This window comes from Ceratina calcarata, unplaced genomic scaffold (assembly GCF_001652005.2).
Source record: "Ceratina calcarata isolate Rehan_Ccalc_2016 unplaced genomic scaffold, ASM165200v1 scaffold309.2, whole genome shotgun sequence".
Taxonomy (NCBI): domain Eukaryota; kingdom Metazoa; phylum Arthropoda; class Insecta; order Hymenoptera; family Apidae; genus Ceratina; species Ceratina calcarata.
The window spans coordinates 65,117-76,475 of record NW_017153455.1 but is presented as its reverse complement, the minus strand read 5'-3'; the positions used below and the strand labels follow the sequence as shown (position 1 = coordinate 76,475).

The following is an 11,359-nucleotide window of genomic DNA, read 5'->3' as shown; positions in this document are numbered from 1 at the left end:
GAGAAAAATAATATTAATTTAATCTCCCCGAGAAGCACGTTTTCTTCTTTCGAGTTGCTATCTCATTAAATGATTAGCTGCATGAGTTTAAGAACGAGTGTCCCCATTGAGTTGTCAAGAGAGAATTCCAAAGAACGAAACTAGTAAAGAAGAGCACGGGTGTCTTGACTCGGCCGTTCGAAGAACCGATCGATCGACCGGAAGCGTTCGCTTTGAACAGTGTTCTCATTCATCAATACCTAACTGCATATATCCATCGGCAAATATTATTAGGCATCGAACGGACGACGACGTAAGACGGTGCAGCACCGTAAATTAAATCATCCGCTTGGGTGATCTGGCCACGCAGACGCTCGAGGCATGTTAAAGGGTTTTAAGGTCCAGCGAGGAGAAAGAGTATTCGAGCGAAACGGGCAGAGAGCAATTTGAGATGGCTTCTTTCACGGCCGTCTCGTTCATTTTCCGCTCACCTGTTTAAATGGGAAACGAAAACGAAAAAATAGACGACGGGACGCGACTCTGCGACATGCGCCGCGCCGAAAAGCAAACGGGTAAATATATTCTGAAGCACGCATCAGAAGAGTCGAAAAACGACGTGACGTAATGTGTATCATACATCTGTTAAGTATGCATAATATAATCGTAGTAGTCCCTCTCTGTTGACTTTTTGAAGCAAAAAAAAAAAAGGAAATAATATATGCGAGCGTGAGAGGGAGAGAGAGAACGCGCGCGAGAGTAAGAGGCACTCAGTGGAATAAAAAGGAAACTGGCTTTATGTGTGTGGAGGTAGCACATTTAGATTAGTGACGCGTAGAGAAACTAACATCGGGAGAGAAAGGTAGCGAATGAGCTTTCTTCCCCCTTCCTTGAGCTTCTACTTCAGCACCCATATCTCTCTGTGCGCCCACCCGGGCAGAAGGGCACCCACGCCACACCAGCACCCTTCTGTCGCCCATCCGTTTCGCTAATGTTTTTTCGCGCTTGGTATATCGCACGCGTATCTTTGTGCACCCGGCTTCCCTTCATTTTTATTACCATTCGTTTCTCTCTTTGACTTCTGTTCTTTAATCACGCTTCTCTTTAATCGCTTCTTCGGTGACCGATCATCTTTTTTATTAATTGGTATTAGAAACACACGTAGCTTGTAAATACATTGTGTTTGTTCACGTTCTTCGCTTCGATTTGGTTTGTTGGTGTCCTCATTCTGTCTTTTGGTTTACCTTTAACGTGTGTCTTACGCTTTGATGAAAACGGATTTTTGGCATTTCCCCAGAACCACCCCCCCGCCGATTCTCTTGTTTCTTTTCAGGAGACTATAATTAATTGTTTGCGTAACGTGTTTGGTGATGCGCGCCGGTTCCCGTCCGTTCGGTAACGGCGCGGTGATCGCGATATCGAGCGCCGGGATAAGCTATCGAGTTTTATTGCTTCGGGTATACTTGTAATCGGTTTCCAGAGACTCGAAAGTACCGTGAAATATAGCGAAGGTTCCACGGTCGAGACGGTCACGAGGCTTTGGAAGGTTTCTTGCCACATCGAATTTCCTCGACGCGAAAAGTTTAACTTCGGCTGAACGCAATTTATTTCCAACCTTCTATTTTATCCCTCTTCTACTTTACAAATTGTTTCATATATTATCTCTGAAATTATAACCCTTATCACATTTGAAGAAACACTCGAATGGAGATTGTACTTTCTGTTATGCGCATCTCTCTCCTTTGAAGACTTCAGCTCTAGGATAACGCTTAATATTGAATTGCATCACCAAACATCGTTAAGTAATGCTTCTGCACTAACGGATTGCAAAACAATAAAGTATTTTTTCGCCCCGTGGTATTTGTTTGACGCATTGATTCTTGTCCTTCAAGGTATGGACACGACCGTGGTTCATCATCAAGGACCTCTGATATCGAGCGCGGCCATAATCGGTATCGTGATCGCGGTACTGTTCATTATTATTATAGTGATAGACGTGATCTGCTGTTGTGCGCATAAAACAGGTAAAGATATATTTCTCTAATTAATACAATCTTAAGCTTAAACTTAAATCGCATTATAAATATACAGTATTCCCACGATAAATGGTCATCAAACATCTATATTATATTTCATTATTTTATATAATTAAAATTTATCATGTTTCTACTGAAGACTCATCCCCCCTTTGCAAACTGTGAACTATCTTTCACATGAGTCTATCACGGTGTACAGATATTTATGGAGTATTCAGGACTTTTTTATTATAATAGAATTTTTATTTATTATTTTTTATATATTATTTTTTATTATAATATAACAGAACAGGTAGTTTCAATTTGTCACCTTTACGAGGCTAAGGATCCAGTCTGACGGTAGAGGACGTCACTGTACACGATTCAAACGAATTTCTCCCACTGATCCTACCAAATTAAGGAGCCCACCCTTCTATTAGAGCGCACCATTGTACGCAATTCTAATCATCCTAATGATGGTAAAAATGCAGACTGTTATATATCACACTTTAAGGCTTGAGCATTTATAAACGGAATACTGTATATTTAAAAGCGCATATAAACATAAATTACTAAATGGCTATTCATGTAACGTTAAGAGTGCAATGCCAATCCGTTAAGAATCGTATCAGGTGAGCGTAACGGATCTCGGTGCATAAATTTACACGAACTCGAAACGGTAAATCTATCGAAAATCGCGACGCAAGCATTGGCTGCAAGTGCAGCGAATAAATTTATTAGAACTTCCGTTCTATCGGAATGGTAGGTATCCGAAATTGCAGATCCGGATTTATTTGAAATTACGACGCTAATTTACTTGATGCGGCGGCGGCGGCGTAAATTTATCCGAAATTACGCGGCATAAACTCGTTTCTCGAATCGCAGCTGCGCAAATTTATACGGAGAAAGCGCAATTGTGAATCCTAACGCGAGATTACGACTCTATTTAGTTTACGCCGAGCCGTCGCGACAAGTTACACAATTCAGAAAGTAGATTTCACGCCGCGAGAGCAAGGAAAGCAAAGTATGTTCTAGAACTTTTTTACGAGTTTTGTTCTGGTATACATTTTTGTCTAATAAAAGAATTCTTTATTGCAGGAATCATATACTACGTGTGCGAACGATCCCGCCGGAAACCAGTGGACGAAGAGGACGCGAAACTTGGCAGGTGAGCCTCATTCCAATCTCGAATTGTTTCAGTACACGCCACACGTTTTATACGAAACATCCTCTCTCCCTCTCTCTCTCTCTCTCTCTCTCTCTCTCTCTCTCTGTCTCTCTTTCTCTCTCTCGATATCTCTTGTCGTGTTAGATCGATTTACTTCTCGGCGCTACTCCTTTATATACGTATACATTACACACATATATTTTACATTGTGCTTTGGCAAGTCTTTGGCGCTATATTTACCACCGTGTCATCGAACTTCGCATTCACCGTGTCGTTCGGACACGACTGCCCGCGAATCTCTCTCTCTTTTTCTCTCCTTTGCCCGCTTCCCCCAGACCGTCGAACGAAATTTTCGCATCGCGAACCGAGATTCCCACGGGAGCCGTGAGTAACCTGCAAATTCATTTACCGGAGCCCTTACGATTCCGCGAAACGGCCGTTCTTTGATATATATTTGTAGGAACTTGGTACCGGTTTGTTTAAAGAGGGCTTCCTATTTATTAGAGACTGCAATAAAGAAAAAGTCTTAATTTCAAATCATACTTTTCATCCCTCTTTTCTGTCTTTAATTTAAGACCATCTCACTGTTTTTTTTTTTTTTTTTTTTTTTTTTTAACAGAATAGAACGTAATGAAAAGCCACTTTTGATTTTCTTTTTTCCCCATTGAAATCCTATCGAATGCGTACTGTCAAAGCGATGTTTAACGGCGTAGCGGAGCGCCGAACAAAAACCCAGGCTATAAAAAGTCGAACGAGCACATGGGGGAGGCGTTCGCCGTCCGATGTTAATGGACACCCTCGACAAATCGGTACCGGGTATCCTTTATATCTCGTTTTCATTGAACCTTCGCAACCGGAGTCTCACATTTGTTCCGCAAAAAGAAAAGAAAGAAAAGATAACGGAACGTTGTTTCACCGCGATTAAATGGCGCGGTTAACTCGTTAAAAACGTATCCCGCCATTAGGAGACACTTTGACCCTCTCGCATCTGTCTCTTTTTTTTTCTTTACCGGTAGTCTTTACGGTTGGCGGTTTCCATTGCCGTATTGCGACCAAAAAATGGCCAATGTCGCCGGGGTCACGGCCATCCAAGACACGGGTAGTGGAAAAAATACCATTAGATTGGTCAAACACACTGCCATGTAAGAGAGATACATAAGTTGGAAATTCAGTAAGAAGCATGGCTCCTCACGAAGGGGCTCCGACACGGCTTTCTACTTCGCATGAAGTTTTTTCGTTTATCGTTTTCTCTTCGTTTAACGTTCTCACAAACTTTCTGTCCCCTTTCGTTTGTTTCTTATCTGTTTATCAATCCTTCGATTCTGGTGGACATCCTGGAACGTCAGACACGTAAATCGAGAATGGCATCCATCGGGGACGGCGCTTGAGGCCCGCCGATAATACGGAATTGCAGCATGAGAAGGATGATCTTGTTTGTTCTCCTCTTCAACACTTCCGTTCTCCCTGTTATCTGTTTTGCTGCCAACCATTTCCCGTGTATACGAAAAAGAAAGAGCACTGTACACTATTCACTACGTACAGTTCATTTAACGCTTACTTGTCGTCCCTCCTCTCCCTCTCCCCGTCGCCTCTTTCTCTCTATCATTTACGCGCGTTGCATAAACTATTGTGCCCATTTACTCGCCCATGCTTTGGCTATGCTGCATGAGATATCAACACTCTGAAGTGATATTAATTGCTCGTTAACTACCGTAGCACCGGTCACCACCATTCGCTTTAATTTAACCCTGTTCCATTCGAGCGTGGATCATGAAAATAGGTAATTCAGTTTCATTGCCTCGTGAAAAACGTTACCGTGGAGACCGGGATACACTTTTCACTCGTAAAATATCCACAACACCCCGCGTCGTATCGGACACACGAAAATATCCAATATTGTCATCTTTAACAACAACTACTCGAACACACACCTTTTTGAATGTTTTCTCCCCCGTCACACGCGGTCTTTACAATTTAGTCTCATTATCTTCGCTACAGGGTGTTCATAAATTCTCCCGATTTAATAAACGACGGAAGACTATTTTTATATCGCATCATTTTATGAACACGCTGTGACGCTAAAAAGAGCGACAAGAAAATGAAGTCAGGAATTGGTTCGACTGCAAATGTGAAACACGATACTAACGAGTGACATGGCATGCATTATGCGTTATTATTCGATGTTGCACTACGCGCCGCATCTCTCGACATATGCTCTTTTATGCCCAGTACTAGAAAGTATCTATAACCGTTAAAGAGTATCTGTCTGAAAATTCAGCGAGTCAGTCAATAAAACGTTTTTTTTTTCAACGTATTCTAGAGACGAGAAGGAACCGCTGAAGGAAGAAAAGAAGATCACGCCGATCATCGACTCGGGCCTGCGCCGGGAGACGTCCATCACGTTTGACGGGAAGAGGTCCGTATCAAAGACAGGGTTCGTCGGCAAGGATTCGGCCGTCTAGATATTCTTCCGGCGTACTAGATTGTAAATCATCCCGTGGAAAAGAAACAGGAAAAACGACACCACCTTCATCTCCCTGGCCGAAGTGTTCTCGAAACGATAAAGAAACGATGAGGAAAGAGCATCCATCGTTTCGTCCTGAAACGTACACGCAGGGAACAGAGTTTTAACTGTTGCCAACAGTCTTCTCCTTTTCTGAATTCGATTTTCACCCCGTCGAGATTTCGGGTTGAGCGCGTAATCCCGTTTCCGTTTTATTTTTAAACGAGAGCGATCGGACCTTAGGAAATCTCGTACGTGCATTTTTGTCTGTCTCCATCTTTACGTGGACAGAACGGAAAACATTGTTGCATTTATTCGTAGATCTTATCGTTTGCACCTATCAAACTTATCTTGAAGATAATTGCACGGAAGGATTTTAGCTCAGCGTTTTTGACGGAAGCGAAGATTCTTGAAAGAAATACATTTTTCCTTCTCCCCCCTTTCCCAATTATTAATCACCAAAGGGTAATTGACGATTCATGACAAGCTCAGATACAAAAATGTATCTTGTTCGTGTGAAGATCGTTTCTAGGCAAAAAGAGGAAAAACTATCGGTGTATTGTAATTTAGCGAATCGTTACAAGAAGGAGGACGAGGAGTTAGATAGATCGCTTTACACGAGGAGAAAGCATGTACAAAATTTAATCGCGAAATTCGGTAGAAGTTGGTCGATAATTAGCGATGATTGCTTCGAGGCACTCCTTATAGATAATCGCAGTCTAGTACGCTGGGTAGTACTCTACTATTATCGTGCGCACAGCACGGAACTAAAAAGAAAAGAAAAATACGATTCGCCTATTCCGTTTTCGTTTCTTCCGCGTTGCTATAAAGAACAACGGAAGTTGAATTCTCAAGGAAGTAGGAACAAACGGAATCAGGAATTTTCTCTTTCCAGATGAAGTTCTTAATCGTCCGGGAACTTCCTATCTGTGTATATACTTTTAAAAGTAATTATTTACCCTCGGCACGTTCCATACATGTACGTTCTCCGATTAGATGATCCACTGAAACAATTACACACCTCGTTCCATCGCGTCCTGCGCGACTCTGAAACGACGAATTATCAATTTCGTGGTTGTACAATGACTTGATTTCGAAGACTGATTCCTTTAAGCGCGAAACTCCGCAAAGTTTTTATCATTGACGATCAAGAAAACTCAGGTTTCCATTAAATAAGTTCACTTTATTTTCGGCTTACGTATCCTTTAATAAGATCGTCGCCACGCCTCTCTCCTTTAACAATCATGAACAAATTAATTGTTTATTAATAGCCCGCCGCTCTTTCCGATGTGACCATACTCTCTATGAACCAATGTCACGTATCACTCGGTTGTCAGATGTGTTCTCGAGGTGAAACCATCTCTTACGTTTTCTAATTCGTGATATCATTTTTAGTTATAGTTTACCGTGTACATTTTACGATATAAAAATTATACCAACGAGGCAAAGCCGAAGTGTCTCTCTGATTTCCTTAAGTTTCCATTATCAGTTAGTGTTTCGTGTGCATCCAACAATAGTTGCCCTCTACGTTGTAAGAAAGTAATGTAATCGAGAACCGTGGGCAGCTTTTGCGATTAAATTTATGATCGATAAAATTGTGCACCGTCACGATCGGATTATCGGCACAATTACCAAACAGTATACACGAAAACTGCAAGATAAGGAACGATTCTGAAGAGAAGGAAACGGACGTCCGATATTATCGATCGTGATAGCATTTTATCGGATATTAACAATTTTAAGTCTCTTTATAATATGTATAGTGTAATCAAATGCGGCGACATTTTCGGTTTTGGAAATATTCGAATCGTAAAATAATTGCCATAAAAAAACCGAGATGTTTTTTTTTCAAAACTATATAAAACAAAAGAACAATCGAAAGCTGCCATATATATATATATATATATATTATAATATATTCGATAACATTAAATACCAATTTTGTCCTAATGTGTAAGATGGCTTCTCAAAAAAAAAAAAAATGCAGTTATAAAATGTGATAAGTTTTTGTAAATGCTTGTAAACGTTTCTCCTAATCTCTAAGGGAATATGTAATTGGAAATAAGTTTATAGGAGGATTCGGTAAGTTTAGGACTGTTGTATGCAAGTTCGGAAGGTGCGTTCGCAAAATGAAAAAAGTGTGAAAAAGGCGGAAAAGAAGCATAAAAAAAAGAATTCAAATAAATTGGTCGTGTGTACATTTATTGAAGCCAGTTGTACCTACCTGTTGAAACGAATCGATTAAACAAGAAGCATCTATCGTTCCCTCGCTTGCGAACACACTTTCTGCACAGGGTAGCTTTTTTACGTACCGTAATACAGAGTTTTGCCAAATATATAGTACTTATTAGCTTGTAAGTCAACGAGTACATATTATTGTAAACGAGAAATATATAAATCGAGAAAAAAAGAGAAGAGAAGAATGGCGAGTGTCCTCGCCGCGATCTTCACGCAGCGTCCTTGAATCCTCGCGGAGTCGCTCGAGGAAACGACTCGACAGGGACGGAAACAGATCCACGTTTAATCTAGCTATTTTATATTCGTTGCCAAAATCCGTAACCCAAGTAGCTTCCCACGAAAAGTATTACTGCGCATCTTCCAGTTTAAAAAAAGAATAACAATTATTAAAGAACAAAGAACATTATTAAGAGTTCATAGGTGTAAGGCATATTTTTTATGTATGCTTTTTCTGTACGCGTCAAGGAAACGTACTCGACTAAATAAAGGATGAAAGAACATTTGCGTGATCAAATAATTCACGCACGTCGTTCAACCGCTATTTTATTTTCATTTCATTTACATAAAAATCTTATTACATCTGGAACCTCGTTACACTTCTTAACACTAGTGCGAGTTTTATCGTAGAAAATGAAACAACCTCGTATGAATAGAAGGAGTGTGTAAAAGTCCCCGATGCTTATCAATAGTACGTCGTTAGGCCGTGTTATCATTGCATACTATCGGTACGCACGATCTATCTACAATCGCATCTAAAATCCTTGTCGATTATGTAGCTACAAAGCGATTACGCGTTATGGCACTGCATTGCTATATAAACAATACATAACCAATGATGATGTGAATGATAGAAAGCGTATACAAAATTTACTTTATCTTAAATATTAATTGCGCTGATGGACGCGATAATATCTATAACACAGATCAGGCTTCTTTTGTCTCGAACACACACTTTTTATCACACCTCAATACCTATGTTGGAACGTCTACCTTTTTTTATTAACAGCTGTTCCATCTTTAATTTCGGGTCCTCCGTTCGCGTGTGCCACACGTACACCTGTGTAAACAGCGTAAAACGTGATGCTGCGATTTAGATAACGAAGTATATATAGTGTTTCTTGACTTTAATCTTTCGTCTCTTTGCTCCTAAATATTTTAGCGAAAATCGTTTAAGACAGTAACAAGAATTAAGGTAACTAAACTGTTACAATGTGTTCGTTCGTATGTAGTATCTCGTGTTAGTATTTCATAACGAGCATCGGTATCTACGATACGAATGCAAAATAACTGACTAAATATTTCATTTTTGTTTTACTCGCTGGATATTTTTCATTATCTTATCTGACGCTTTAAAAATATGTAAACTCGTGGAGACTATTTTGAAACACATACTTCGATAACTATTCCGATGCACTTATCTACGCTAAAAAAATAATTCGGATACATACCTTCATGCAGCAATCCGCCAGTGGTTCCAGTTCATCTCTAGTGACGATTTGTCGCAGGATTTCACTCTCCTGGTAGCCGCCCTCGACGTCATACGAAAACTCGGCATCCTTGTGCTCCAGCAGAAGCCGCAGGTTTATCGCGAACCCGGCCATGTCTAACGGGAATGGACGGTCCGGCTTCCAGCCTGCGTTGAAACCGATTACTTTATTTGTAACGTTATCACATATCGGCTTTTCCACCATCAGGCCACCGACGAGACCCACCGGCCACACGCCAACCTTCTTTATTTTCTCCATCTATGGACACAGTTAAATGACACATCATGATAAAAATTATCGTTCATCCCTACATTACATAATTTTCAAATCAAATTCACTCAATTTTAAGATATATAATGTGTTTAACTTATAGGAAACTCGTGATTTTAACATTTCGTGTACGTCTTTGTTGAAATAAAGGATAATTGCATCGTGAAATTGATAGATGTTCTTACCTCGTAGAAAAGTTTAATCGAGTACGTGTTATCATCGTCAGCGAAGTACACGATACCGTTGTCAGTAGGTTTAAGATTTTCGCGAAGCCATCGTAACGCAGCGTTCCTTTGCTCGACGCCACGTGGCTTCTTCCAGTTGGCATCGGTCCGGCCGAGTTTGTAATTAGGCGGAGTGATCACCGCCAAATGGGTGTAAATTAAACCGCTGTTCTCGAGAAACCGCGTGACGAGTTTCGTCTTACTGCTCGAGTCTTCGACGACGATCCAATGGAAGTTCGGTATGTGTAGGAAGGTCTGCGCCAAACGGGTCAGTTCGGCTTTCTGCACGGGCCTGGAGAACGTAGGAGTGATCGCATAAATTATAGGCTTGTTGGCTGAGTCCTGTCTGCTGCCGCTGAGCATCCCATGCCCTTCGAGCCTCTTGATGATGCTATAAGTTAGACCGAACACGTCTTGTTGCTCGGCAATCACTGCCGCCAGTTTTTCTTGTTGCTCCGTGACCATTGAAACCACTTCCTCTCGTACTTCCACCCATTTGTAACGTTCTTGATAATCTTTTAAATAAAAAGAGAAAATTTATTACGATAAATAGCAGTTTAATTATTGAAAATTTCTACTTAAACCATTCAAAAACTGAATTCGCAAAGAATGGAGGGATTCATCGTTAGGAAACAGCAGCGGGTAGTTTAAAATTGAATTTAAATAGGCAAGTCGAAATCGAAAAGAGCAAACGAAACGACGATAAACTCGTATCAGAAATCAGGTGCGAGCAATAAAATTCGCGATAAGAGCGATGCATTCTTGAACGACGCGGGGAGCATGCGTGGCTTCTAGCGGGACGCAAAGGATTGCGGTAACGTGAATAGTTAAATGCGTGATGCTGAGATCATCCAACAAGAGGAGAGATAGGACGCAAAATTATGATGAAGTATAAGAAGAATACTCACACACGAAACTTTGAAACGTAATTATAAACAGCAGGAACAATGTTAGGAATCTTTGGCTACGGAAGCCGCCCACCATATTAGATTTCGTGTCGAATTCGTTGCTGAGAAATATACGTTCTGTCATGGTTGCCGCGCCATGACACTATTCCACACTATTCTACGATGCCGACTGCTATTCAACGGCAGCACCGATTTGCGGTCTGTCATATGTATAAGAATCAGATAGCGAATGATCTAACCTTAAACCTCAAGGCCACGCGAAGGTCACAGCATGTGTCAAAGAGCACTGCATTTTAAACACTAGATTCAGAACGTTACCATGAAAATCGATCACGACCATAGCAAGAAAAATGTGAAACAAGAACGTTCTTGTTTGCAAATATAAAATTCGCTTAGGAACACGAATGGCGAAGCTTCTAAAATCATCGCGAACTTTACGAAGGGACGTTTGATAAGTAACAAATAAAGCGCAAGCGCTTAGACGAGATAAACAGGTAGTTCGTTGCGCAGACAGTAAAAATCCCTACACAAATTTGAATTCCGGCGCCAAGTTTGAAATGGACATTGCAT

The 11,359-nt window shown here is 40.8% G+C and overlaps 2 protein-coding genes across 5 annotated transcripts in view; one reads left to right on the top strand and one right to left on the bottom strand.

Annotated features, from left to right (window-relative positions):
- Fas2 (neural cell adhesion molecule fasciclin 2) overlaps nt 1-8,441 on the top strand; it is a 102,874-nt gene extending 94,433 nt beyond the window's left edge. For 3 of the 4 annotated variants that reach the window (XM_018023654.2, XM_026813076.1, XM_026813075.1), the window contains 4 exons: nt 1,869-2,000; nt 3,090-3,159; nt 4,176-4,301; nt 5,480-8,441. In XM_018023654.2, the coding sequence (XP_017879143.1) occupies nt 1,869-2,000; nt 3,090-3,159; nt 4,176-4,301; nt 5,480-5,621 (470 nt within the window). In that variant the 3' untranslated portion in view covers nt 5,622-8,441. The remainder of the gene's footprint in view (nt 1-1,868; nt 2,001-3,089; nt 3,160-4,175; nt 4,302-5,479) is intronic. The other variant, XM_026813078.1, reaches the window with a different exon arrangement.
- Nucleotides 8,428-11,262, bottom strand: GlcAT-I (Glucuronyltransferase I). Its single transcript, XM_018023659.1, has 4 exons — nt 10,790-11,262; nt 9,843-10,396; nt 9,349-9,645; nt 8,428-8,957 (listed from the first exon to the last, which is right to left on the bottom strand). The coding sequence occupies exons 1-4, from the start codon at nt 10,911-10,913 to the stop codon at nt 8,859-8,861; spliced, it is 1,074 nt and encodes a 357-aa protein (XP_017879148.1). The 5' UTR covers nt 10,914-11,262; the 3' UTR covers nt 8,428-8,858.
- Nucleotides 11,263-11,359: the final 97 nt, after the last annotated feature.

Excerpts from the sequence above, each read along its gene's own strand:
- GlcAT-I (XM_018023659.1), bottom strand. The coding sequence starts at position 10,913 with ATGACAGAACGTATATTTCTCAGCAACGAATTCGACACGAAATCTAAT. Across the intron at positions 10,397-10,789 it reads TACGTTTCAAAGTTTCGTGT|ATTATCAAGAACGTTACAAA; the intron begins GTGAGTATTCTT and ends TTTATTTAAAAG. Across the intron at positions 9,646-9,842 it reads CGATTAAACTTTTCTACGAG|ATGGAGAAAATAAAGAAGGT; the intron begins GTAAGAACATCT and ends CTGTGTCCATAG.